The sequence below is a fragment of the Grampus griseus genome (genome assembly GCF_964374135.1).
Source record: "Grampus griseus genome assembly, chromosome: 2".
NCBI classification, from domain to species: domain Eukaryota; kingdom Metazoa; phylum Chordata; class Mammalia; order Artiodactyla; family Delphinidae; genus Grampus; species Grampus griseus.
Window position 1 is genome coordinate 176846955 of NC_139018.1, and position 27306 is coordinate 176874260.

General features: G+C 36.5%; 1 protein-coding gene across 1 annotated transcript in view; it reads right to left on the reverse strand.

The window, feature by feature from the left end:
• Positions 1–1942: 1942 nt before the first annotated feature.
• RAB18 (RAB18, member RAS oncogene family) overlaps positions 1943–27306 on the reverse strand; it is a 34095-nt gene continuing 8731 nt past the window's right edge. Inside the window, exons 3-7 of the mRNA XM_082649104.1 lie at positions 13641–13702; positions 9669–9741; positions 8236–8354; positions 8096–8162; positions 1943–4920 (exon numbers count right to left, since the gene is read on the reverse strand). Coding sequence (XP_082505230.1) covers positions 4745–4920; positions 8096–8162; positions 8236–8354; positions 9669–9741; positions 13641–13702 — 497 coding nt within the window. The 3' untranslated portion in view covers positions 1943–4744. The remainder of the gene's footprint in view (positions 4921–8095; positions 8163–8235; positions 8355–9668; positions 9742–13640; positions 13703–27306) is intronic.

Genomic DNA, 27306 nt, shown 5'->3' on the forward strand with positions numbered 1-27306 from the left:
TTGGCCCATAGATCCAACTCTTAAATATCTATCCCATAGAAACAAAACGATATGTGTACAAGGATACTTATTGCAGCACCATCTGCAAAGGCCAAAATGGAAACAATATAAGTGCCCATTCCTAGAAGAATGGTTAAATAAACTGTGATAATCCATACCATGGAATATTAACATTGTACAATCATTGAAATAGATAATAGATGCATCCAAGTTGGCTTAGAGGTATTTTCACAGTCTATTGTTAGGTAAGAACAGCAACATGCAGAGATGATTATACAGACAATCTCATTCTTGTAAAATAACAAGAGTAAAATAATGTATATATACATACTTGCATACGATTAAAGAGGCATGGAGAAATACAGAAAGGGTATACATGCCAGGTTGTAACAATGATTATCTCAGGTGGGAAAGGGGAAGAGTGAGTGTTGGGATGACAGAGGAAATTAAACCAAAAAACATGAGACCCTATAAAATAAGGAGTCCTTAAAATTATATATATGTATATATCCACAAATAAATATATGAAATAACCTCACTAAAATATTAAGTTACTTAAGAATAATGGTTTTTCAAGTGATAGTCATCAACGTACTGAATTCAATGTACAAAGAGCCCCTACAAAGACCATATACACTCACAGAGCATACATTTGGTTACAAGAAAAAAAATCCAACTCAAACTGGCTTAAACCAAAAGGGAATTTATTGGCTCACATAAGCGAAAAGTCCAGAAGTGTAGCTAACTTCAGGTCCAGTTTGATCCAGGGGCTCCAGATTGCATCAAGGGTCCAACTTGGACACACTTTTATTTTCTTAGTACCGCCCTCAGGCTGGCTCCTTTAAATAGAAAAGCTGGCTGCAGCAAGTTCAGAATTATCACACCACATCTCCAAGAAAGTGTCTTCTTCTGCAGTTCCTGAGGAAGCCTCAGCAAACATCTTATAACTAAGTAGCCTCATCTGAACCATTTACTGTGGGGACTTGGGGGGAAGTGGCACTGGTTAAAGATAACCACGTCAGCTCCAGAGCTGAAGGTGCGACAGTCCCATCCAAACTGCATGTGTGATGATGGAGGGCAGTTATCCAAAGAAAAAGTGGGAGGTGGATGCCAAATGGGCAAGCACAACATAACAGGAACAAGGAATAAAAGAAAATAATACAAATATCCAATAAAATATTAAAAGTGCCCAACCACACTAGTAATCAAAGAAATACAAATAAAATTACATAGTTTATTGTTTATCAGGTTAATAAAAGAAAAAGAAACATTGCTTTTGTGTGTGAGAGAGAGATGGTGAGGGGGCAGCTCCTGTGAGAACAGAAGCTCACAGTACTATTGGAAACGTTTGTGACAAAACAGTTGTAACTAAGAGGCACTAAAGCAAACTTTATACCACTATCAGAAATGTTACTGATTCCTAAATATGAAACAAAAAGCTAGCAACAAACAGTAAAATTTAAAGCCCATAATGTAACAGAAGTTGAGCATGTTTCTTTTCCTCCAACCTGATAGATGTTCCCATTAAAAATGATAATAAAAAATAAAAACGGAGATTCCTGGGTAAATCTATATTCCTTAGCTCCAAGTGTTGACTCAGCTTATTTCTTTCTGTTCTCTTCCTTCAACATTTCCAGACAAAACCCAAGATGAAATCTATAGTTGATTACCCTCAGCATAGCTGGGGCCAGAACTAGTATATCTTCTAAAACTGATTAAATGCTTTTATTCCTATCTCTAACAAGGGAAAATAAATGAAGGACGCAAAAACTTCATAAGTATGACTGATGAAATGGACCCCAAAATATAGAAGCATAATGCTTGAATACTGAAAAGACCTACAAGCTGTTGGATCTGGAGGATTATCCCAGTTCACTTGAAAATCAGTTAGAAAAAATATATATTAAACTGTATTTAAAGACATTATAGATATGAGGTAGGTTTGTGCTATCCCACACTTAAAACAGAATCATGTAATCATGTATATTTCAAGTATGCAAATTACAATGAATCAAAATCAAGTCCAATTTCACTGTATTCAGTTAGAAAGCCAAGTGTGAATTTATAGATGGCAACTGAGTACTTGAAATGAAAACATCCCCTAGATTTCAATTTTGAGCTGAAAGGCTGTTCCCAGATTTAATAACTTTTCCCATATCCAATTACAAATAGGAAATTAAGGTGCCCTAAGTCTCCTGATTTTGTACCTTTACTAAGTCAAAGATTTTCACTAAGAGACCACCTACTCTACTACCTTAACTTCTAGGTCAAATGATTTACACAGTTGGTTTACATCAATGGGATTTACTCTATAACCAAAAATCCTGAAAATCTTCTATTACACATAACAAAAGAATGATAAACCTGCTATGTTAAAACAAAAACTAGCCGTAGCAGAGGGAGCGGTGGTTAAGAGTATGGACTCAGGAGTGAAAATGCCTTGACTGGAATCCAGCTCCATCACTGACTAGCTCTGTGATCTTTGGGAAGTTACTTAACCTATCTATGTTTCATTATCCTCATCTTTAAAATGGGCATAATGGCAGTACCAACCAATCTCTTAAGGTTGCTGTGAGGTTTAATGACATAATCCAGCACTTAGAACTGGACCTGACACCCAGTAAGCTTTCAATAAATGTTAACTATTACTGTTAATATAAATTGAAGTTATTTTTTTGTTTAGGTCTGTCTCAGTACTCCCAGACTCAAAACACTATATTCTAATTGTTCTGATTTTCTCCATCTGCAAAAGGCACTTTAAAACTACTACAAATGACTGAGAAATGAAGAACTGACAAAATCCTGTTAAGTGACTAATTTTAGATATCACTACTACTTCACTTAGAAAACCTACACTATGAAACAAGAAGCTTGCAACAAAATAGTGACAATGGGAATAACACTGTATTCAGGACTTCCTCAGCTGATGAGAGTAATAGGGAAATGTATAATACTTCCTGCACAAATGCATCTAGGGAAAGCAGGCTATATTTATTTAAAAACTATAAAGGTTACAATATAAATCAAACAAAATTAGTTGTTAAAAGTTAAGTGACTCATATGTATCCAAATTCTGACCAAATCAAGACAATCCAATGCACAGAAAGAGTATTATATAGTTCAAGGAGCAAAAAGCAATAAACAGAAATGTCAATACAGAAACTACATAAATATACAAATCTACAGTTTTAATGTAACAACAAGTCGTTAAGTACATGTGTTAGCTATCTTTCTCCAACATTAAAGTAGTATATGTTTCATATTTAGTAAAAACATACATAATGCAGAAAACCTTTAATCAAATGTAATGTAGTCTAACAAGTGTGAACCACGTAGAATGTAAGGTTTTCTTATGTGAAGATGTACATTTCAGCCCATTATCACATATATTGCAAAGGTGACCCACAAAAATGTTTATCATTTGCACCTGTATACAGAGAACAAACTGCCTAGAAATTAATATTTCTTATTAATCTTACTGAGGGGTATTAGAGTAACCTGCCTGAAAGGACAAATTACTTATCTGGAGGCTTAAAATAGCAGAGATCAATGTAAATTAAATATATGAGTGAAAAAATATACAGTGTACAACAGCAAGAGGTTAGAAAACTGAATACTGTGGAGAAGATTTATTAGTCTGTACAAGTTGGTTTTGATAAACTATTGGCTACTTGTTACAGTAAATTACCAAGATTTTCATTGCAACAGTATTTTCCCACACACATCAAAATCTGGAAGCAATATGCCTTTCTCAAATTATAATTTAGTGTCTTTTCCCCCAACCCTCAAAACACAGAAGTAGGCTTTTGAGTATCAACTAGCCATTTATGGAAGTCATAAGATACAGATATTCATTAACATTACACAAGCTACGACTGAAGTGCTTGCACAAACACCACCAACATTTATGGAAAAAGGTGTTGTTTCTAAAAGTGGTCAAAGTACTACATGAGTTACGTAAACACACCATTCCTGTCCTTCTGAAAACAAAATGGGGAGAAACCTTATTGCCATCCTGTCAAATACCACATAAGCAAAAATGCTGCACAAAGGGTCATGAATCCCATGTACATATCACAGAATTAAAACTCCAGTTAAGCAACTGAGCTACTTGTGAACTAAATTAAAAGTAAGACCAAACTTCTTTAACATATCGATGCTATTTTAGAAGCATCATCAGAACAAACAGAGATTTAATTATAAATTGGCCTGGACTACATCCTGTAAAGAGAAATTTGCTTAGTACTAAAAGAGAATCCATCAGCAAACATCCTAGAAAAGTTATGGAATCATGCTCTTTGTTATTTCTGAAGGGAAATTTGCCAGGTTTGATGATACCTGTATGTCTCTCAGTGGTCCTAGGAGTTCTACATACCAATTAATTCAGTAATTGATGAGTATTTAAATGAAAAGGACACCAGAAATAGACCTTGTATCAACATACACTAGATAAGTGGATTTTTAAAAAATCACATGATGAATGTAAATCATAAAATCAAATGTACTTATAAAGGTACACCTATTTTATGTTACATAAAAAACTGCAGATTGCAAACTATGCATGCTTACCATAATGTTTTACCTGGAAACAGTCGATAAGTGGGATTTCTCGCAAGTATTTACTGCCATGATACAAAACAAATATGTGCAAACTGCAAGGACCCTAAAATAGCAGTTGAAGAGTTTATATACAGAAAGATGACGTTATCCGATCAAATATGCAAGAGATGGAGCTCCCCAGAGTTCATAACACAGAGCAGTAACCACCACAGGGCCCTCCCCCTTGCCCTTCTTCCCTGTGTGTCAGTTTGACTCCTTTATTCTGGTTCTCACTTTCCCACAGTCCAGGCGTCTGAATGATCTTTTCAACAAGTTCCTCAAAAGCACACTGTACGCCATCACAGGTTTTTGCACTTGCCTCTGAAATTCAAGGAAAAATGTCAGAGTATATTCTCTTCTGATCATATTTCTACGTTTTTCTGGAAAACTATTACAGCAGAAATATCAGCTGATGATATATAAAAAGCCAAATCTCTCCCCACAGGTTTAAGATTAGCGAATTTCCTGCAACTCTCAAAGTTGAGCTATTTAAGTTCTATCTATAAGACTAGCGGTATATAAGCCCAAGATTTTGTGATAGAGTTGTAAATTTTAAAGCCCTACTCAAATACTACGCCAAAGTTCTTTCCTTAATTTTTTTAGTTCTTAATATTAGCCCCTGAAGCAGGTATCATTCCCGTTTTAGAATAAGGAAATCTAGGCTCTAAGTTAAACAATCTGGTTGCTCTGTGCCTGGGACCCAGCAGCTATAGGTGGTTGGATAAATGACATACAACCATGAACACTAGTCCCATTTTAAATTTATGCTTATGAGACGCATGTGGACACTTAGCCCTGCTCCCCAATCCAGCCCTGCTCCCCAATCCCGTATTTCCCCAGTGACTACCTTTTTTTCCAGTCTGAGATGACTATTTATTCCGTCATCTTAAAGCTCCTCTACCTCAGCTGATGATCTAGCTCTATATTGAGAAAACCCGAAACAACCTGGCAAGAACTCCTGATCATCCCACTGACAGGGTTCCCAGCCCACCCACATCTGTATCCTTAGGCTTTGCCTTCACTCCTGTTACAACAGGTGAACCATCCCGGCTGCCGTCTGAGGCCCCCCTTTGTCTAGTTCCCGGGATCCCATCCCTTCTCATTCACTGAAAAATCATGTGCCCTCTCTTCTGGATTACACCAGTCAGCTTCAAAGCCCACCAAAATTATTGTCCGTCTCATTAAACACCCACCCGCCCAACCAAACAACCTGCCCTCCAGCCCACACCTCCTCCAGTAGCCACCTAGTTTCTCTACTCTCTCAAAACTGTCACAAAGAGTTGTCCATATAAGTTGTTTCCACTTTATCTCAAAATTTTCTTCAAACTACTCTGATTAGACTTTTGTTCCCACCACTCCATGGAAACTATTCTTTTCAAGACTACCAAAGCCTGTGCCTTGTCAAATCCAACGTCCTTTTCTCATTTGACCCCTTGCAGCATTTGATGTGGCCGACCGCCTTCTTCCTTTAAACACTTGGTTCACGTGGCCTGCAGGACACTGAACACTCCCGGCACCTCCTCTCTCCCTGGCGTATCTTTCGCAGCCTTACTTGCTGGCACTCCTCTTTCTGCTGACTTCTGATTGCTGGAGTGCCCCAGCGTTCAATCATCAGCCCTTTTCTATCCAGTTTTTCCTGTAGTGATTGCTCTAATCCCATGACTTTAAACGCCACCTAAATGCCAGTGACCACGATGTCCACTGGTTGTCTGAAAGACAGGTCTTACGTCTAAGCAGAACTCTTGGTTCCCTATTCCTCTGCCTAAACCTGTTCTCATCTCAAACTTCCACATCTCAGTTACGGCACCACCATTCACCCAGCTGCTCATGCCAGAGACCTGAACTTATCCTGACTGCTCTCTTCCCTTATCCTCCACACACAACCTATGTGCTGTTAGCTCTACCCTCAAAGCGTCTCCTGGATCTGCCAACTTCCCACCAGCCATGACTGCCACCACAGTCAGCGCCACCAGCACCCCTCATCTAGGCCACTGTAAGAGAATAAGCACCCTCTTGCTTCTGCTTCTCACGGGCCATTTGCTACACAAATGAGTCTCTTTAAAAGAATATCAAGTCACAGCACTACTCCCTTGCTTTCCACCTTGCTTAGAATAAAATTCATTTCTTTACCATAGCCTAGGAGGTCCAACATGACCTTTTAAGATCTCTTGTCCCATCATCACCACCCTTTCCTCCAGCACACGCTCTGCTCCAGCCCACAGGCTTCCTTCCTGTTGCTCAGACACACTAAGCTGGTTCCTACCTCAGGAAATACTCGTTATTCTCTCAGCCTGAGACACTCTCCGTCTTGATCTTCATACCACAAATTCTTGCTCAAATGGCACTCTCTCAAAGAACTTTTCCGTATTACCTCCCACCCTGGTCATTCCCTCTTCCCTTACTATGTTTTATTTCCTGCATAGCACTACTTACTTATACGAGTCTGTTTCCCAGCCTGGAATGTAAACTCCCTGAGGACAGGAAGTTGGACCATTTTGTTCACTGTTGTATCCTCAGTGTTCAATAAATATTAATTGAACAAACTAACATATAGAAATGAAAGACACCTAGCAAGTAAGCAGTAGAGATACTACTCAATCCCTGTCTAAAATTCCCTACACCTTCCACTTACACCACCCCACTTCTCTTTATATGTGATGTTCTCCCATTTCCATTTCCTGATTCCTACTGGGTTCTAATACAGTGGAATAGCTAAAACAGTAATTCCTAAGGCTGGCTTCACATCAGAATTAACTAGGGTGTTTCTTATAAACTGCCTTCGAGGCTCTGTTTCAGACCCGTGATAAGTAAGGCCCAGAGAGTGTAACTTTTAAAAGCTCCCAACTGGTAGAGCCAGTCCACTATGCCAGACAAGGGGCCAACAAACATCTTCTGTAAGTGGCTAGAGAGTAAATATTTTAGGCTTTGACGCCATACTGCCTCGCACTGTAATGGCAACTCTGCCATGAAGCACAAAGGCAGCCACAGACAGCAACGCAGGTGAGCGGGCATGGTGTGTTCCCATACAAACAGTGGGGCCACATCTGGCCCGTGCTGTATTTGCCAACACTAGCTCTACCGTGCTTCTCACATATTAACGTGCATACAGATCACATGAACATCTTTCTCAAATGCAGATTCTAATTCAGAAAAACTGGGCTAGGGTCTGAAATGAAGCATTTCTAACAAGCTCTCAGGCGGTGCCACTGCTGCCAGCACATGAACTAGCAGGTGCGACTGCAGGGCTGGGTCCCTGGCTTTCCTGAAGGAGAGGAATGGTGTGACTCTTCTGTAAGGCTTCACATGATGTGAGATCCTATTCTTTTTCACAGAAAGAAAAATAAGGAACCTGGTTCTACAGTTGGTTAGTTTCATAGCACAAGACAACCATGAGCTATATACACACATTTTATGGTTCATAAAGAGAACAATGTAACAGAAACTCCATTTAAAAACTCTTCATTAATAATGAAAAGATAAAGAGTCACACACCTACCTATAAATAACATGGAATGCTTCCGTGCAAACTTCAGGCCTTCATTTCTGTCAACTTCACGATTTTCCTAAAAGATAAATCAAAGATTAAGAAAAGCTACCAAAATATAGAGCCAAACTGCCAAGTGTCTGACTTCTCACCTTATCAATTTTATTTCCAACTAGCATGTTTACTATGTCATTTCTCGTGCAGTACGTTTCCAACTCATTTAACCAATTATCCAGTTTAACAAAGGTGTCTCTTCTTGTGACATCATAAACTGAAATAAAAAGAATCATTTATTAAATATCAAAAGTAAGAAACAATGGCATTACATTTCTGATATGTACTAGGAACTGACATTACTATACAGACAAGTCTGTTTTTTAAGCCTTCAATGCTTAAAAATCAGTGCCTACTGATCCAGATGGAAGAAACAAGTGTATTTAAAAAAAAAAAAATGCATTTACATACATACTTCAACTTTATTTACATATGTTGTGAGAGAAATGAAATTATATCCTATGTGATAACTGAAAATTAAGCAAAACAACAGCTGTGTCTCCATTTATAACAATAAAAAAAGTTTGTCTGAAAACCAAAAGGTGTTTAGATTCAAATCTGTGGCAAAATACCAAAAAATTTTACATAAATTTCAGCATCTATGACCCTGTTACTTTATTTCTCACAAGGACCAGAATTTGAAAATTTGAAAAAATATGTAAAGTTAGTGGGTGGAATCCTGATCGTCTTCCTCTGCTTTCACTTTCATCTCCCATCACTCTGCATTTTACTAAAGAGCTTATTAATTTAAAGTGTTTTCTAAACTTAGGAGATGCGGAACCAAAACTATGAGAGTCACTGTCAAATTAACAGAAATGAAACCAAAGCCTCACAAGTCATGATATATAAGAAGAGATTTCTCCCTACAATTGATCAATATTCATTTTAAACAGTTTCTCAGGAATATTAAGAACAAGCACTTTTCAATAAATTACATTGAAAATCCACACTTGGCTTTTAAGTTCTGTGCGATTATAAATCAATAGTACTAAGTGCTCTGTGCTATTTTTCAAGACTAAGAAAACAGATTCTGCTAAGCAACCAACACTCTCCTTCTTTTATAATCTGGCAGTTAATATTTGTAAGCTGCTGACTAAAGATTGGTTTCTGGTAATACTCTAAGACAGACCAATGACAGGAGGACTGGTCCTCAATTATGTCCTCAGCAACACGCGCTTTTAAACCAGATAAATTATAGGGGTGTTTTATTTTAGGTAAGCGATTTTTAGGTTGTACTTTTAAAAATGTTTTCTATGTATCTTCTTTCAGAAAAATGCATAAATCCAAACCACTCCTTAGTACATGTGTCTGATCTTTATTTTTTAATTGCTAGACAAAGGGCTGAAACAAAATTTTAAAAGTGTAAATATTCATTAATATTACATGAAGTTAATGTAACTTCAAGTCACATAAAAGTAGCCCTAAAGAAAAATGAAAGAAAAACTTATTGACCTTCACAAACAAGGAAAATTAGAAATTCCCCAGTAATAAAACAATATTTTTTAAACGGTATATTAAAGTAAAACCTTACCTAATATAACACCCTGTGCCCCTCTGTAATAGCTGGGAGTTAATGTTCTGAACCTTTCTTGACCAGCAGTATCCTAAAAGTGGCAATAAATTATTATTAAACAAAACAAAGTATAAATAAAAACCTTCAACATACTAATTTAAAAGCAGAAAGTTGAACAGCATTATTAAAATATCAAGCTCATTTAAAACTTAAAATTTAAATAAGACATTTTTTTTTTTACTGACAAGTGTAACATAAAAACTAACAAATACTGCCTCATCTCTAGAAAAAATGTAACAAAGTATAGGTTTTCTACAATTTTGAATTTAAGATTTTTATCACACATGAAACTCATTTCATTGAAAGCCATTGTTCTCAACTCCAGTGGCACAATAAAATTTCCTGGGAAATGAAAATACAGACGCCTAGCTTGAACCCATGAAGATTCTGACTTAACTAGGGTATGACAGAAGTTTTAATACTCTTCCCACCAGGTGATTCTGACACAGAATCAAGGTTGAGAACCAATGATTTAAAGAGAATTACAGGGGTGTTTTATTTTAAGTAGGCAATTTTTAGGTTGTACTTTAAAAAATGTTTTCTATGTATCTTCTTTCAGGAAAATGCATTAAAACCAAACCACTCCTTATTACATTTCTGACTCATATTAGGGGTAATGAATATAAGACGTACGTACACAAGCTAGGAAATGTAAATTTCACAAGGAAGGGACCACATCTGCTCAATCACCAGTTTAACTCCAGAACCCGGAGAAATTCCTGCCATAGAATAGTTGCTCAACTTTTGTTGTAAACTAATTAGCAAGTCTCTTCTTCTGGGCCTGGTTCCTTCTGTCTTCTTTCTACCATCCTCGGACTGTGGCTCAAGTCTACCTAAGATTAAGCAAAGCAGCAGTTGGTAAACTGCTGCCTCAGCCCACCACCTGTTTCATTATATGTTTTTATTAAATAAAGTTTTCCTGGAACACAGCCAGACCCATTCACTTATGTACTGCTGGACGGCCCACCTTGGGGTTGAACTAAATATCTTCCAGTCTTTTAAGAAAAAGTTTGCAGTCTGCTAATGTAAAATAACCTGAAGAAAAGGAAAGACGTACATCGAATGTCAACAACTGCCGTCCCATGGCTGTAAGTGTGAGTTCAGCTGTGGGGCAAGCAGAAGCTCAGATGGATCAGAATTTATAACAACTATATAATTTATATGTTTAAATAGTCAGAAGTTAGATCTTTGCTTGCCTTCAAAACAGGCATTTGCAGTAAGTAATAACATCTTTGTAAGATAAAGGAAGCAGAGCTTATTATATGTGGTTTTATTTTCTGATGGAAGAAGAGAGGATTATTCAAGACAGAAACGGACAAAGCTGGAAAGGATCTAGAAAGGCTAAATGACAGAATGTGGGGAGTAGAAGTGAGGGAAGGATGTAGAGAAGAACCACCTCAGAGGTGGGTGCCAAGTAGGTCATGATGTGTGGGCCGCACTTTCGGGGGCACAGGAGGCAGGGCTGGGCCTGACTCTATTCTGTTTGAATAATCCTAGAAGGAGCATCCAAGTGGGAGAGGAGCTGATTTTATTTACATGAAGTAGATTCATATATTTCTAATCCTGAGTGAGAAGGCCTTCCTAAATATGACATGACACCCAGATGCATGAAGAAAATAACTGATTTAATCATGTAAATACTGAACCCTTGGTATGGCAAGAACACCCCTCCCCAACACCATGCTCTCTCCCCGCGCCCCCCACACTCATCCTCAACAAGATTTGAAAGTAAATGACAAACTAGGGGAAAAAGTCTGCAGCATATGACAGAGTTAGTATTACACACAAGAACATTAATGTATACTCCTCTTAAATAAGATTTTAAAGACAAATGACAGAGTGGAAAAAATGTGGCACATGACAAAAAGCTAGTATTTTTATTATATAAAGACTTTAATCATGAAAAAGATGAACACTAATATAAAAAGGGCAAAGCATATAAGAAAATTCATTAAAATATAATCAATAAATATGCAAGAAAAAAGCTCACTAATCAAAAGAAATGCAATATAAGTGAAAAATTATTACTCAGAAAGGCAAAAATGAGAAAGATTAACAATATATAGTACAGAAGACCTTTTTCCTATACCCCAATGTTAAGTCTTCATATTCTTTGAGACAGTAATTCAGCTTCTAAGTATACACTGTAAAGTAACTGGACAAGTACACACAGATGTAAAAATTAGTATGCTCATCACAGCACTTCTGATCTTTGTGAAAAACTATTAACGGTGTAAATATCTTAAGATGGTCATTTAAACTGATGTACTTCTATATTTATTGACACAGAACAATGTACATAGTGTGTTGGGGGGAGGGTGACAAGCAGGTGAATCCTTTCTTTCAGAAAGCTGCATATACAACACGTGTAACAATGTGCATGTGTCTGACATATTTTATAGGATGTTCACTAAAATGCAGACATTGGTTAAAGATGAACTTTCTTCTCTATTAATTTCATACTATTTTGATTATACTTTTTAGAATGAAACTATATTATCCTTGCAGTCAGGAGAAGCCTCTCTTATTTAAAAAATATTTATAAGCCTATGATAAAGATGTCACTTCAGTAATACCTGCCAACCTTTTTATTGAGCAGGAACTAGAAAGTAAATTAAAAACAAACAAACAAAAAACCTCTTGTATGAAAGTAAGATCTCACAGCAACCATCAAGCCTCAGATCCTATTCTAAATTGTATATGTCACAGCAGGAGCAAGGGCAGAAGAGGTAATAAATCAAACAAGAAAAACACGGAAAATCAGGCTCCACTTCAGTTCGGAAAGAAGGGAGCATTCTTAAACTTCAATATATATTTTACTATGGTCTAGTCCAACATTTTCCAAATTGTTTCTTGTTAGACATTACTGTACTGATTGATATTAAACATATTTTGGGGAAGGGACAAACAGGCTACCAATCATGTAAAGCATTGTATCTTAGAAAAAAACACAAAAAAAACATAAGACACACAGTCATTTGGAATAAAGTGTGTGTTAGAAATAGTGTGCCATTCAGAGAATGCCATTAACATGAATGAGATCATACAATGCATGAACACTTGCTGTTTCAATCTGTAATTGACACCCACCCAGCCAGCATTTACTACTTAGCCACCGAAGTATGACTCAATTTGATGACTGCAGACCAGTCCTAATATTATTATCATGTTATAAAAATATACTTAGATATTTAACTATAGCGTATGTGGGAATTAGCTTATGAGTATATTTTTATATGTAATATATTTAATATATAAGCAATCGTACTTAGATGGAGAGACAGAGATAGGAAGGAAGGAAGGAGAGGCGGAAAGAGGAGCAGACGGACGCAGACTGAGTAACCTGGGCGTTCCGGCAGCTAGTGCTACCTCATTCAGCACTACCAGGAAGAGGTCTAGTTAGCAGAGAATGCGGATCAGAACAGTTGGGTTACCAGGCAAATGAAAAGACGCTAGTAAGTAAACACTCAGCATCAGTATTTAAAAAAAATCCAAAGTTGGCAAGCTCAAATTTTATAGATATTTACACTAACAAACATGAAAAATCATTTTTTCTATCGCTTCATTCCCTTCTCCACAACAACTGTCTTTAGCATTAGTTCAGAGTAGGTTGTCTTTTTAAAACTTTAACGAAACACATTCAATAACAATGATTCTCTCTGGCAGACGATGATTTTTTTAATACTCTGTTTTCAAATATTCTGAAGGGATTATATATTTTAAAAATCTGAGTAAGTAAAACAAGTCTCTGCCTGATTACAGAATTATAAGATGTAACTATTTATGTCTATCCTTTAATCAACATCAAATCTCCCAAGTTATTAAACACACATTGTTCATTCACCTCTAGAACACTACACACATCAATTTCTGCTTCTTCAAAAGGTACAAGTTTAATATTTACACAGAATACATTTTAAAAATTCTTACCCATATTGCAAGTTTAGCCTTATTTCCATCCACTGAAATTGTTTTCACCTTAAAGTCAACACCTTGGAAAAATGAAAATTTTGATAAGAATTCCAGTAAAACATACATTTTAAATCAATTACCAAGAAAATGAAGAAACAGAAAAGCCACTTTATTAAATGCCCAAATTCACATCCGAATTCTTAGAGTTATGGATGTGAAGACAGAAGAAAAAGTGTCACTAAAGTTTAGCAGCTTAGAATTTAATCGAGAAAAATGAAAACCAAATGCTTGTAAAATTTATTCACCTACCTGTACTTCTTGAAAAAGCAAACGTTTTATTGAAAAAAATGAAAGTGTAAGGTGTAAGGTGGTGATCGACCCGGCACATTAAAAGCCAAGAGCTAGAGTTCACCGTGCTGATGTAGAGATCTCTGGCTGACTGTGGGTTGGGGCACTTTCCCAGGGCCCCCTAAGCTATTATTAGGAGCGTTGTCCACAGCTCGCCAACACCCTAAGTCAGATTCTGGCTGTGGGCAGCTTGGAAGACTGGTAAAATTATAAAGGGGCCCCTCTTTTCTCGCCTTAAGAATTCTTTGTTTTTGTTTGTTTTTATCCTAAAAAAACAGTATTCATTTTATATAACCTTATCAATAATCACTTGCTACTGCACAATTGCAAAAAGAGAATTTACACACAAAAACGTTTATGCCCAATCCTTTAAGAATCTTCATAAGTTAAAGAGGAGTGCTCGAAGAGCAGTGAAATCTGTATGTACTGATTTACATGAAGAGAAGACAAGTTCCGTAAGAAGTCACATTGGGCTCTACTACAGCAGCACCCAAAACCTCTCCCTGCCCTGGAAAAGGACTTGACACATGCCATCTGGCTTAAATGACAGTAACTGCCCACATGTCTTAAGAGAGTATCAGAAATAATGTGCAGTCTATCCCACTGGCCAGAGGGAAAATATTAACTCAAGACACTTGGAAAGAAACTTTCAAGAGATTTTAGCTTATCACAATTAATTCAAAACAGCCACAACTAAGATGATATATGTAAATGCTCAAATACTAAATGCTTCCTAGAACACCTGTCGCCAATATGGAAATATATTAGTAATTCTTGGATGATTTCTGATAATCCATTACACACACAAATTAGGTAATAAAAACGCATTTCAAAACATGCATTACACCAGGTCTTTCTGCATGCCAAAGATTAAAAAAAAACAGGTGTCTTGGGCTAAGGTGATAAAGAAGTTGATGAAGTCATTCCTAGAATGTCAGGCAACCACAAGTTAAAGGACAGTGCCAATTGCACAGTCCAAGGAAAACCTAAGTGCAGTTTCTTTGAGGCAAAACAAACAAAAAATTCTATATATTAAGTAATCTTGTATTCACCAGGTCTAGATAAAGAAATCTGCCACACCATTTTTATAAAAAATATGAAATTATTTACTTTTTACTCATATAGCTTAAAAAAAAGACACCCAAACTTGAGAAAATGTGGATGAAGAAATGGTTCTGACTTGGTAGAGGTACTAAATGAAGGCCACTGGTAGACATCGCAAAGAGACGGCCTGTCACACATGCTCCACAGTTAAATTCTCAAGGTTCTTCAGAGAAGATAGAAAGAACTTTTCTATTCTTAAACACCTAAGACAAATCTGCTCAAGGGCAGACTGCTACCAGCTAGTCTACCCAGGAAAAGAAACTCAGTGTTCCCGGAATGTTTGTGTTCTCCTTCCCTCCCCCAATATCCTCTTTCTCTTTTATAATTTCCTGCATATATTTCTTGGCAGTCTAATGACTTTCTCTGTCGTACGTATAATTTGCATATCAATAACTGTCTCCAAGTTACTCTTCTGACATGTTAGATTTGAAAGCTACAGATAACACCCTCAGGAAACACTGCCCCTGGAGTCCTACCATCAAAGTCAAGAGACAGGCAACCTGAAAGGGTACCTCTCCTGGACACAGGACCTTCAGTTCTCATTCATCCTCCCTTGGTTCCTCTGGTGGATCTCGTGTGCAGACATTGATCTCTTTAGCTCTTAGATGCTCAAACTGCTTCTTCACCAAGTCTGGGTCTTCTGTTTTGCAAGTGGCTGTTAATTTGCCTTATTGGTGGCAGCAGTGGGAATATTTCTGATAAATTTTATTTTGCCAACTTCTCACTACATTTGATTAAACTATCTTTTCAACCTTCTCATGTGGATGACAAACAAGGAGCTCATAATAGAAGCAGACTGTTTAGGAAAAAACACTCCTGTGTTTCTCCTCTACAACATTGAACGCTTCTGTGACCCAATACGTAGGGTTTTTCCCACAACTACCAATTCTTTGACTTTCCAGGGACACCAGCTGGGTGTCCCACGATTCAATTCAGTTCTGACACGATCTACCTGAAGTTAAGAGATAGATCCCACAGGGTAAGGGCGAAGTCCCACAAGACTGCCACACCCCCATTTCAGAGTCCAATCTCAAGTCCACGTTGTTACCTGTGCTTCTGACCAACTGGCTATAAATCAGAGGTTCCCATAATCCCTCCTCAATTAGATTAATTTGATATAGTAGCTCAAAGAACTCAAGAAAACAGTTTACTTACTTACTAGATTATCATTTTATTATAAAAGGATACAACCCAGGAACAGCCAGAGGGAAGAGATCTGGGCACAGGGCAAGGTATGGGGAAGGGACACAGAGTTTTCATGCCCTCTCCAAGCATGCCATCCTTCCAGTACCTCCACATGTTCACCAACACAGAGCTCTCTGAACCCGTGGGGTTTTTTTATGGAGGCTGGACTGATTAAATCATTTGCCTTTGGTCATTAAACAAAACCTCCAGCCCCTCTCTGCACCCTGGAAGTGAGGGAGGTAAGATAGGGCTGAAAAGTTCCAACCCTCTAATTATTGAGTTGGCCAAAAAGTTTGTTTGGGTTTTCCATAGCATCTTACAGAAAAACCTGAACGAAATTTTGGGCCAACCCAATACATGGTTGGTTCTCCTGGCAACCAGCCTCTATGCTTAGGGGCTTTCTAGAAGTCACATCATTAACATAAACTCAGGTGTGGTTGAAAAAGGCTTGTGATGAAAATACAAAAGACATCCTGGGAATTCCCTGGTCGTCCAGTGGTTAGGACTCGGTGCTTTCACTGCTGGGTGCCAGGTTCATTCAGTCCCTGGTCGGGGAACTAAGATCCCATAAGCCACGTGGTGCAGCCAAAAAAGAAAAAAAAAAAGAAAAGAAAAACAAAAGACATCTTTAATGATTCTTATCACTTAAGAAAATCCAAGGGTTTTCGGAGTTCAGTGCTAGGAACCAAACATATATTTCTTATCATAAATAACAAAATCATAGAAGAACTGTCACTTCAGCTTTTCTCTAGTTGTTCATTTGGGCTTGCATTTTTAATACAATATTCAATTCTGTTCCTCTGCAGGAATCTTTTTATAGGCACACGCCTATTTTATGAAGGTTAAGTTAGTTAAAACTAGATAATATAACCAATAAAGCCTTTGAAACAAGCAATAAGTGAGACATGAAAATTTACCAAAAGTAATATCAACTACACTGTAAAGAAATACCAATGAATGGGAAACCAGAACATATCAATGGAATCATCTGCCTTATCAAAAGAAAAACCAGCAATCAAGAGAAACTGACTCAGAACTAGCAAAGATGTTAAAACTAGAAAAAAAGGATATTAAAAACACATAACTGTATATCACATGTTCAGAAAGTTAAGCTGACGTGAGAGAGATTTGAAAAACCCATACCAAACATCTAGAGATGAAAACGACAATGTCTGAGATTAAAAAAAAAAATACACAGGATGGGATTAACAGCAGATTAGAGAATGCAGAAGAAAACACAAGTGAATACATAAGAAAAACCTGTAACTAACATCACATACTCATTGGTGAAGAACTGAAAGCTTTTCCCCACAGATCAGAACAAGATAAGGATGCATTCTCTCACCACTTCTATGCTCAGAGTACTGGAAGTCCTAGCCAGAGCAATTAGGCAAGAAAAGGAAATAAAAGGCATCCATATTGGGAAGGAAGAAGTAAAATTATCTCTGTTCACAGACAACATTTCTTACATGTAGAAAATCCTAATGATTATATTCCATACACATACAAAAATATTGTTAGAACTAATAAGTGAATTCAGCAAAGTTGCAGGATATAAAATCAACATGCAAAACTCAGTTGCATTTCTATACCCTAGTAATGAACAATCCAAAAAGAAAAATTTTAAATATCATTTCATTTACAATAGCATCAAAAAGAATAAAATGCTTTTAAAATAGATGACAATGATAATAATAATAATAGTATTCAGGAATAAATTTAACCAAGGAGCTTTAATATTTATACACTGAAAACTACAAAACACTGCTGAAAGAAATTAAAGAAGACACAAATAAGTGGAAAGACATGCTGTGTTCATGAGTTGGAAGGCTTAATATTGTGAAGATGACAATACTACCCAAAGCTATCTACAGATCCAACACAATCCAATAAAAATTCTAAGAGCTTTTTTTGCAGAATGGAAAAGCTGACACTCAAATTCGTATAGAATTACAAGAGGCACTAAATAACAAAACAATATTGAAAAAAAAGAATAGTTGGAGGACTCAAACTTCAAAACTTACTACAAAACTACAATAATTAAAACAATGGTACTAGCATTAAGTACAGACATTGAAACCAATGTAATAAATAGAGAACCCAGAAATAAACCCTCACATATATAGCCAACTGAGTTTCAACAAGGAAGCCAAGACCATTCAATAGGAAAAGGCCAGTCCTTTCAACAAATGATGCTCAGAAAACTAGATATCCAGATGCAAAAGAATGAAGTTGGACCCTAACCTTACACCATATACAAAAGTTAGCCCAAAATGGATCAAAGATGTAAATGTAAAAACTAAATCTTAAAAACTCTTAGAAGGATAGGAAAAATTTTTCATGACATGGGATTTGGCAAAGATTTTTTGGATATAACACCAAGAGCACAGGCAACAGAAGAAAAATAAACTGGACTTTATCAAAATTAAAAACTTACATGCATCAAAGGGCAACGTCAAGGGAGTGGGAAAAAAACCCTCACAAAATGGGAAAAAAATATTTGCAAGCCAGTTATCTGATAAGGGATTAGTATTTGGAATATATGAAGAATGCCTATAACTTAACAACAGAAAGCCTTATTCAAAAATGGGGAAAAGGATTTGAATAGACACTTCTCCAAATAATATACCCAAAAGGCCAACAAGCACAGGAAAAGATGCTCAACATCATTATCCATTAGGGAAATGCAAATCAAAACCACAATGAGACACTACTTCATATCCATTAAAACAGCTACAATTAAAGAAAAAAGTGAAAAATAACAAGTGTTAACAAGGACATTAAGAAATTAGGATGCTTGTGCATTGCTGGTAGGAATGTAAAATGGCACAGTCACTGTGAAAAATAGTTTGGCAGTTCCTCAAAAAACTAAAAATAGAATTACCATATAATGTAGCAATTCCGCTCAGGTACATACCCAAAAGAACTGACAACAGGAACTCAAACAAATAATTGTACAACAATGTTCACAGCAGTATTATTCACAAAAGGCAAAAGGTGGAAGCGACTCAAGTGTCCATGGACAGATGAATGGATAAACAAAATGTGGTATGTACATATAATGGAACATTATTAGCCATAAAATAGAATGAAATTCCAATACATACAGCTATAAAATGGAATGAAATTCTGATATATGCTACAACATGGATGAACCTTAAACACATTATGCTAAGTGAAATAAGCAAATTACAAAAGGACAAATATTGTATAAGTCTACTAATACAAGGTATCTAGAACAGGCAAATTCATAGAGACGGAAGGTAGAACAAGTTACCAGGGACTGAGAGGAAATGTGGAGTGGGAGTTATTGCTTAATTGGTGGAGTTCCTGTTTGAGGTTATGAAAAAGTTCTGGAAATGGATAGTATTGATGGTTGCAAAACAATGTGAACATAGTTAGTGCCACTGAATCATACACTTAAAAATGGTTAAAATGGTAAATTTTACCTTATATATATTTTCACAATAAAAAATAGATAACCGGAGAATCTTATATCTATGAAAGAATTTAAATCTGTGGATAAAACCTTTCCATGAAAAAACTCCAGGCCCCAAATGAATTCTACTGAACATTTAAATAATAATCCATTACAAACAAACTCTTGCAGGAAGCTGAAGAGGAATGAATACTTCCTTAGTCAGTCTATGAGTTCTATAGTACCACGATACCAAAACCAGACAAAGACACTATAATTAAAGAAAACTCCAGATTACTATCCCTCATGAACATAGATGAAAATCCTAAACAAAATTTTACCATAAGTCATCCAAATAGGTGAAAAGAACAGTACAGCACAAGCAAGTGACGTTATTTCAGAAATGAAAGGTTGATAATAACATGGGGATAAAAAAAATCAATGTGGATTTTACTATTTTAAACCAAAAAAGAAACTTCATATGAACATCTCAACAAATGTGGAAAAGGAATTTAACAAAATCCAACATGCATTCCTAATGAAACCGCTCAGCAAACCAGAAATAGAAGGAAACTTCCTCAACCTGATAAACAGCATCTATGAAAAGATACAACTAACAGCACACTCAGTGGTAGAGACTGAATGTTTTCCCCTTAATATCAGGAACAAAAGAAGGATATCAGCTCTCATCACAACACTGCACTGGAGATCTTCAGCCAAGGCAATAAAACAAGAAATAAAAGGCATCCAGATTGGAAAGGAAGAATGTAGCAACCCAATGGAATCTATGGGATTAAAAAAGCACCTAGAACGAATAAGCAAGTTTAGCAAGGTTGGAGGACACTAAATAAACATTTGAAAAATCAACATTATTTCTATATAATAGTAATGAAAAGAAACAATATTTTTTAAAAATTTACTACCATTGTACATAAAAACCTATAAAATACTTAGGGCTAAATCTCACAAAAGATGTGAAAGGTATGAGGCACTCTGAGGCATTTTACCTGCACCTAAAGGTCTCAGGTGTTTTTGCTGCAGCACCTACAGCACTGTGGCCTCAGGAGACCCCAGAAGCCAGGAAATAGGGTCAGGCCTGGGCCTCTGGGGTGGGAGCACTGAGTCCAGGATGCTGGACCACCAGAGAATTCCTGTGCCCAGGGAATATTAATCGGTGTGTTCTCTCTTGGAGATGTCCAGCTCGACCCCAAGACCCAGCTCCACCCAACTGCCTACAGGCTCCCATGCTGGAACACCTCAGACCAAACAACTGGAAAGACAGGAACACAGCCCCACCCATCAGCAGATGGCGTCTAAAGTCATACTGAGCCCACAGCCACCTCTAAATACACCCTCTTGACACGGCCCTGCCCACCAGAGGGACAAGACCCAGCTCCACCCACCAGTGGACAGGCACCAGTCCCTCCCACCAGGAAGCCTGCACAAACCCCATGACCAGCCTCACCCATCGGGGCAGACACCAAAAGCAAGCAGAGCTACGATCCTGAAGCTTGCAGAATGGAGACCACAAACACAGAAAGTCAGACAAAATGAGGTGGCAGAGAAATATGTTTCAAAGGAACAATATAAAAACCTGAAGGACTATTAAATGAAGTGGAGATAGGCAATCTACCTGAAGAAGAATTTAGAGTAACAATAATAAAGATGATCCAAGATCACAGAAAAAGAATGGAGGCACAGACCAAGAAGATACAAGAAATGTTTAACAAAGAGCTAGAAGATTTAAGGAACAAACAGAGATAAACCATACAATAACTGAAATGAAAAATACATTAGAAGGAATCCATAGCAGAAAAAATGAGGCAGAAGAACAACAAGAGAACTGGAAGATAAAGTAGTGGAAATCACTGCTGTGGAACATAAAAAAGAAAAAAGAATGAAAAGAACTGAGGACAGTCTCAGAGACCTCTGGGACAACACTAAACCCACCAACATTTGCATTATAGGGGTGCCAGAAGGAGAGAGAGAGAAAGGGCCTGAGAAAATAATTGAAGAGATTATAGCCAAAAATTTCCCTAACATGAGAAAGGAAACACTCAAGTCCAGGAAGCACAGAGAGTCCCATACAAGATAAACCCAAGGAGGAACTTGCTGAGACACATATTAATCAAACTATCAAAAATTAAACAGAAAGAAAAAATATTAAAGGCAACAAGGGAAAAGCAAGAATTAATATATAAAAGAATCCCCATAAGGTTATCAGCTGATTTTTCAGCAGAAACTCTGTAGGCCAGAAGGGAGTGGCATGATATACTTAAAGTGATGAAAGGGAAAAAACCTACAACCAAGAATACTCTACTGAGCAAGGCTCTTGTTCAGATTTGATGGAGAAATCAAAAGCTTTACAGACAAGCAAAGGGTCAGAGAATTCAGCACCACAAAACCAGCTTTACAAAAAATTCTAAAGGAACTTCTCTAGGCAGAAAAGAAAAGGCCACAGCTAGAAACAAGAAAATTATGAATGGGAAAGCTCACCAGTATGGAGGTTCCTTAAAAAACTAAAAATAGAACTACCACATGATCCAGCAGTCCCACTCCTGGGCATATATCTGGAGAAAACCATAATTTGAAAAGATACATGCACCCCAAGGTTCACTTCAGCACTATTTACAATAGCCAAGACATGGAAGCAACCTAAATGTCCATCAACAGCGGAACAGATAAAGAAGATGTAGTAGATATATACAATGGAATATTACTTGGCCATAAAAAAGAACGAAATAATGCCATCTGCAGCAACATGGATGGACCTAGAGATTATCATACTGAGTGAAGTAAGTCAGACAGAGAAAAACGAATATCATATCACTCATATGTGAAATCTCATTTTTAAAAAATGATACAAATGAATTTATTTACAAAACATAAACAGACTTACAGATTTCGAAAACAAACTTATGGTTACCAATGGGGAAACATAGAGTGGGGAAGGATAAATTAGGAGCTTGGAGTTAACATATACACACTACTATATATAAAATAGATAACCAACAAGGACCTACTGTATAGCACAGGGAACTCTACTCAATATTCTGTAATAACCTACATGGGAAAAGAATTTGAAAAAGAATGAATGTAAGTATATGTATAACTGAATCATTATGCTATATACCTGAAACTAACACAACATTGTAAATCAAATATACTCCAATAAAATTTTTTTTAAAAAAGAACATTATAAGTGAAAATTAAAAAAAAAATGAGCCATACACCTAGTGTAAAATAAAAAACTATAAAACTTCTAGAAGAAAATGCGGGAGAAAATCATTGCAATCATCTGTTGAGCACAAGATATAACACTGAGATCATCATCCATAAAAGAAAAAAATTGGTAAGTTGGATTTCATCACAATAAACAACTTCTGCTTTTAGAAATAACCTGTTTAGAGAATGACAAGAGGAGCCACAGACTAAGAAAAACACATTTACAAAGCATATTTCATCTAATAATGGACTTATATGCAGAATATATAAAGAACTCAAAGCTCAACAATAAGAAAAAAACCAATTAAAAACTGAACAAGACTTGGACACTTCACACACACACACAAAATATATACATATGGATAGCAAATAAGAACTTTAAAAGATGCTCAACATCATAAGTCATTAGAGAATGCAAAGTAAATCACAATGAGATTACCAATACACACCTATTAGAATGATTACGATGTAAAAGTCTGACCATACTAAGTATAATGGATGGGGCTACAGAAGAACAGGAAAGGGGCTTCCCTGGTGGCGCAGTGGTTGAGTCTGCCTGCCGATGCAGGGGACACGGGTTCGTGCCCCGGTCTGGGAAGATCCCACATGCCGCGGAGCGGCCGGGCCCGTGAGCCATGGCCCCTGAGCCTGCACGTCTGGAGCCTGTGCTCCGCGACGGCAGAGGCCACAACAGTGAGAGGCCTGCGTATCGCAAAAAATAAATAAATAAATATATATATATATACTGCTAGTGGGAATGTAAAATGACACAACCACTTTATAAAAAAATGGACAGACTGTTTTCCAAAGTTAAATATGCATTTACCATATGATCCAGCAATTCCATTATTGGGTAATTACTCTAGAGAAATAAAAATTAATTTTCATGTAAAATCCTGTACTTAAATGTTTTTAACACGTCTATTTATTATCACCAAAAACTGGAAACAACCCAAATGTCCTACAATGGGCAGATGACTTAACCAGCTCCGAAATGGAATACAACCCACCAATAAAAAGGAACAAACTATTGACACGCAAAAACTCAGAGGCAGTTCAAAGGCATCATGCTAAGTGAAAAAACTCAGGTTGGAGGTTACACACGCTATTCCATCTATATGACATTCTCAAAAACACAAAACTATAGTGATAAAGACCTAGCAGTGGCTGCCAGGGAATAGAGACGGGGAAAAAGTGTGCCTGAAAAAAGATGGCACTAGGGGAACTCTTTTGGATGTTGGAACTGTTTGGTATCCTGATTGTGGTAGCGATTACATAACCATATACATTTGTTATAACACATATTAAATTCAAAGAACTCTATACCCCCAAAGAAGTCAATTTTACTATATCATAATTAAAAAAATATTGCTATCTACTTGGAACATAATAGATCAAAAATACTTTCTGAAAGAATAAATTATCAGAGAACATGTAAAATTTCTGCTTCTTTCCAATTTATTTTGCTGCCGAAGTAAAGATGGATTTTGTAAAACTGTTCCATGGGCTTTTAAAATAATTAGTTCTTCATTCAAAATATTTCTTGACTGTGTTATTCTATTTCCCATGACCTTATCTGTATCTTTTGGATCTATCTAATTATGAAAGAGACATAACAAATTTCCTAATATAAATGTATTTTCATCAAATTCTTCTCTTGTGTTTTAAACAGACTTGCTTTTATATATCATTTCTGTGTTTGGTGCCTACTTGTTTATGACTATTATAGCTGTTTTGTTAATTAATTTGGCTTTTCATCATTACATAATATCCTATTTGATTTTGTCCAGTGCATTAGCCCTGAATTCTACCTTAAATCATGTTATATTACCACCTCTGCTTCTATACTGGTGCATCCCTTTATTTCAACCTTTCCATATTTCTTTTAAGTACTTTTCAGCTCCAATCTGGCAATGTGAATTATTAGGAGAATTGGACCCATTTACATTTAATTAACTGATAAATCTAATTTTGCTGCTTCCCTCTTATGTTTAGCATTTCTGACATTCTGTTCAAATCTGTGTTTGATCTTTTTCATTGCTGAGTTGTAATTCTGTGCTGTAATTAAAAGAATACCAAGTCAGGAGGCTGGATTTAGTCTCAGCCCTCTTACTAAGGTCTCGATAGCCAACAGCTTATTAATTAATCTCTTTAAGTCAGTTTCCCCCTTCTCATGAAAGAATATAAAAATTCCTGGTTTATCTGCTATTTAGTTATTTTGGGGGAGGGGGTAGAGGATAACAGGAGAGGGGGCATCAAGACAGATACGATAAAACCTTTAAGGATCCAAGGAGAACAAGATTAGGAGGACCTAGATCCCCAAGTCTCAGTTTACAAACAACCTAAAAAGTATTAACAATGAAATGTGCTAAGTGCTCTGCTCCCCCAGAAGACAGAGCTGAGAAGGAGTGAGCACTGGAGGCGAGGAAAGACGGTGAACAAGGTTACAAAGATCCAAGTCTGGGAAATGAAGAGACACCAGGGCTTTCCGTGGAGACTACTTAGAGGGAAAAATGGTTATGGTGCCTGATGGTCTTATGGCGGCTAGCAGTAGCAAGATAAGAACATCTGGAGGGGAAAGAGGAGTGTGGAGGAAGGTCTTGTCAGAAGTAGGCTAAATTCTGAGGCTAACCTGACTCTTGCTGATGGACATGAGGCTGGCAGAGGGGTGTGTGGCTTTACTCCAAATGGAAGTCATTATCCAATAAATAAGAAATAAAATGACCAAAAAAAGCCTGGAAATTAGGAAACACATTCCTAAATCAAAGATTTCAAATATTCAAAGAGGAAAGCAAAACTGAAAATTTAAACTATGCAGAGAGCAATGAAAAACAAACAGCCTATCACAACCTATGGGACACAGTAAAACTTGTTCTTAGAGGACATCTTTATTAAAGAATAAAGACTAAAAAGAAGGGAACTTAATACTCATCTTAAGAAACTAACGAAATAAACCAAAATAAAAGTAGGAAGGAGAAAGAGGGGAAAAATAAAGCAATTCCTCAAACAATAAAATAGATACATTCCTTAAGGAAAAGACAGACCAAAAAAATGTACAAGTTTAGAAATGAGGGAACGTGAACACAGATAATGAAGAGTTTAAACGAATACGACAGGGACTTCCCTGGTGGCCTGGTGCTCCCACTGCAGGGGGAACGGGCTCCACCCCTGCTCGGGAACCAAGAACTAAGATCCTGTGTACTGGCCAAAAAAAAAAAGATACTACATGCAACTAACTTAACAAGTGAGTTGGGATTTTCCTTCCTAGCTGCACTCCTAAGACTGTCCTAAGAAACAGAGAACATGAAGAGGTTGTAACAGTGAGGAAGAAGCTGGATCAGACTGACTCAGATGAAATATAACCTTCATAGAACAGATAATTCCAGTAGTATTTAAGCAAGTAAGGACAATTTAAAAAGACGGAAAGCTCCTTCATTGTATAAACTAATACAACTTTAATACCAAATTCTGATTTTTTAAAAATACAAAAAAGGAGAGTCCATCTTACATATAAAAATAGATGTAAAAATTCTAAATTAGTCAACAGAATCCAGAAATACATCAAACAAAATGAGTGAAGGCTTATCTAGGAAAGCAAGGACATTTCAGTATAAAAAGGTCTATCAACCATTAGTCAGTGCTGAAAAGGCATACAAAGAACATCACAACCTTTCCTAATAAAGCCTGTAAGTAGAATGGAAGAAAGAAACAATCTATATATGATCAAGACCATTTGTCATTATTCTAAAGAAAGAAATGTCAGAGCCATTTTTATTACTTTAACATGTTTAATTGAATGAAATATTATGAAATAGAATAGTTCTACTTTACTTTCTGAATTATCTCATATTCCCAAGTATTTTAACAAGTTTATGTTGTGGCATTAAACAAGACGTATAAACTACTTTGCATTTTAATTAAATTATCTTTCTGTTAAGTAAGCCCAAACTATAAGGTAACTTGTGTATGAAATCTATCTGACACCTGCCCTTAGAAGCCAAACAGTCATGGGTATTTCTAAAAACTTACCAAGGGAGTGATAAGAATCACTGATCTAAAGTCAACCAACAACAAGCAAAATTTGTCTAACTTTAGTTGAAATGTATCAACCCTCAAAAAACACTTTCACATATTGTAACAATTATAAGTCTTAAAGATTAAGAAATAGTTTGTGAGCCTGTCTTAAGTAGAGAGCCAGTTTTAAATTTTCTAATTTTTTTACTTGAAAATTTTTACTTAAAGTGCTCTTTTTGTATTCAAAGGTTACCTAAAATAGGGTAAATTAAAAAAACAAAAACAAAAAGCAAATTTTGCCTATTTGATCATACTATATAAAGTTAATGTAACTACTTTCTATATCCATGCTTAAATTTCAACCAATTGTATCTATGCAGTTGATTAAAT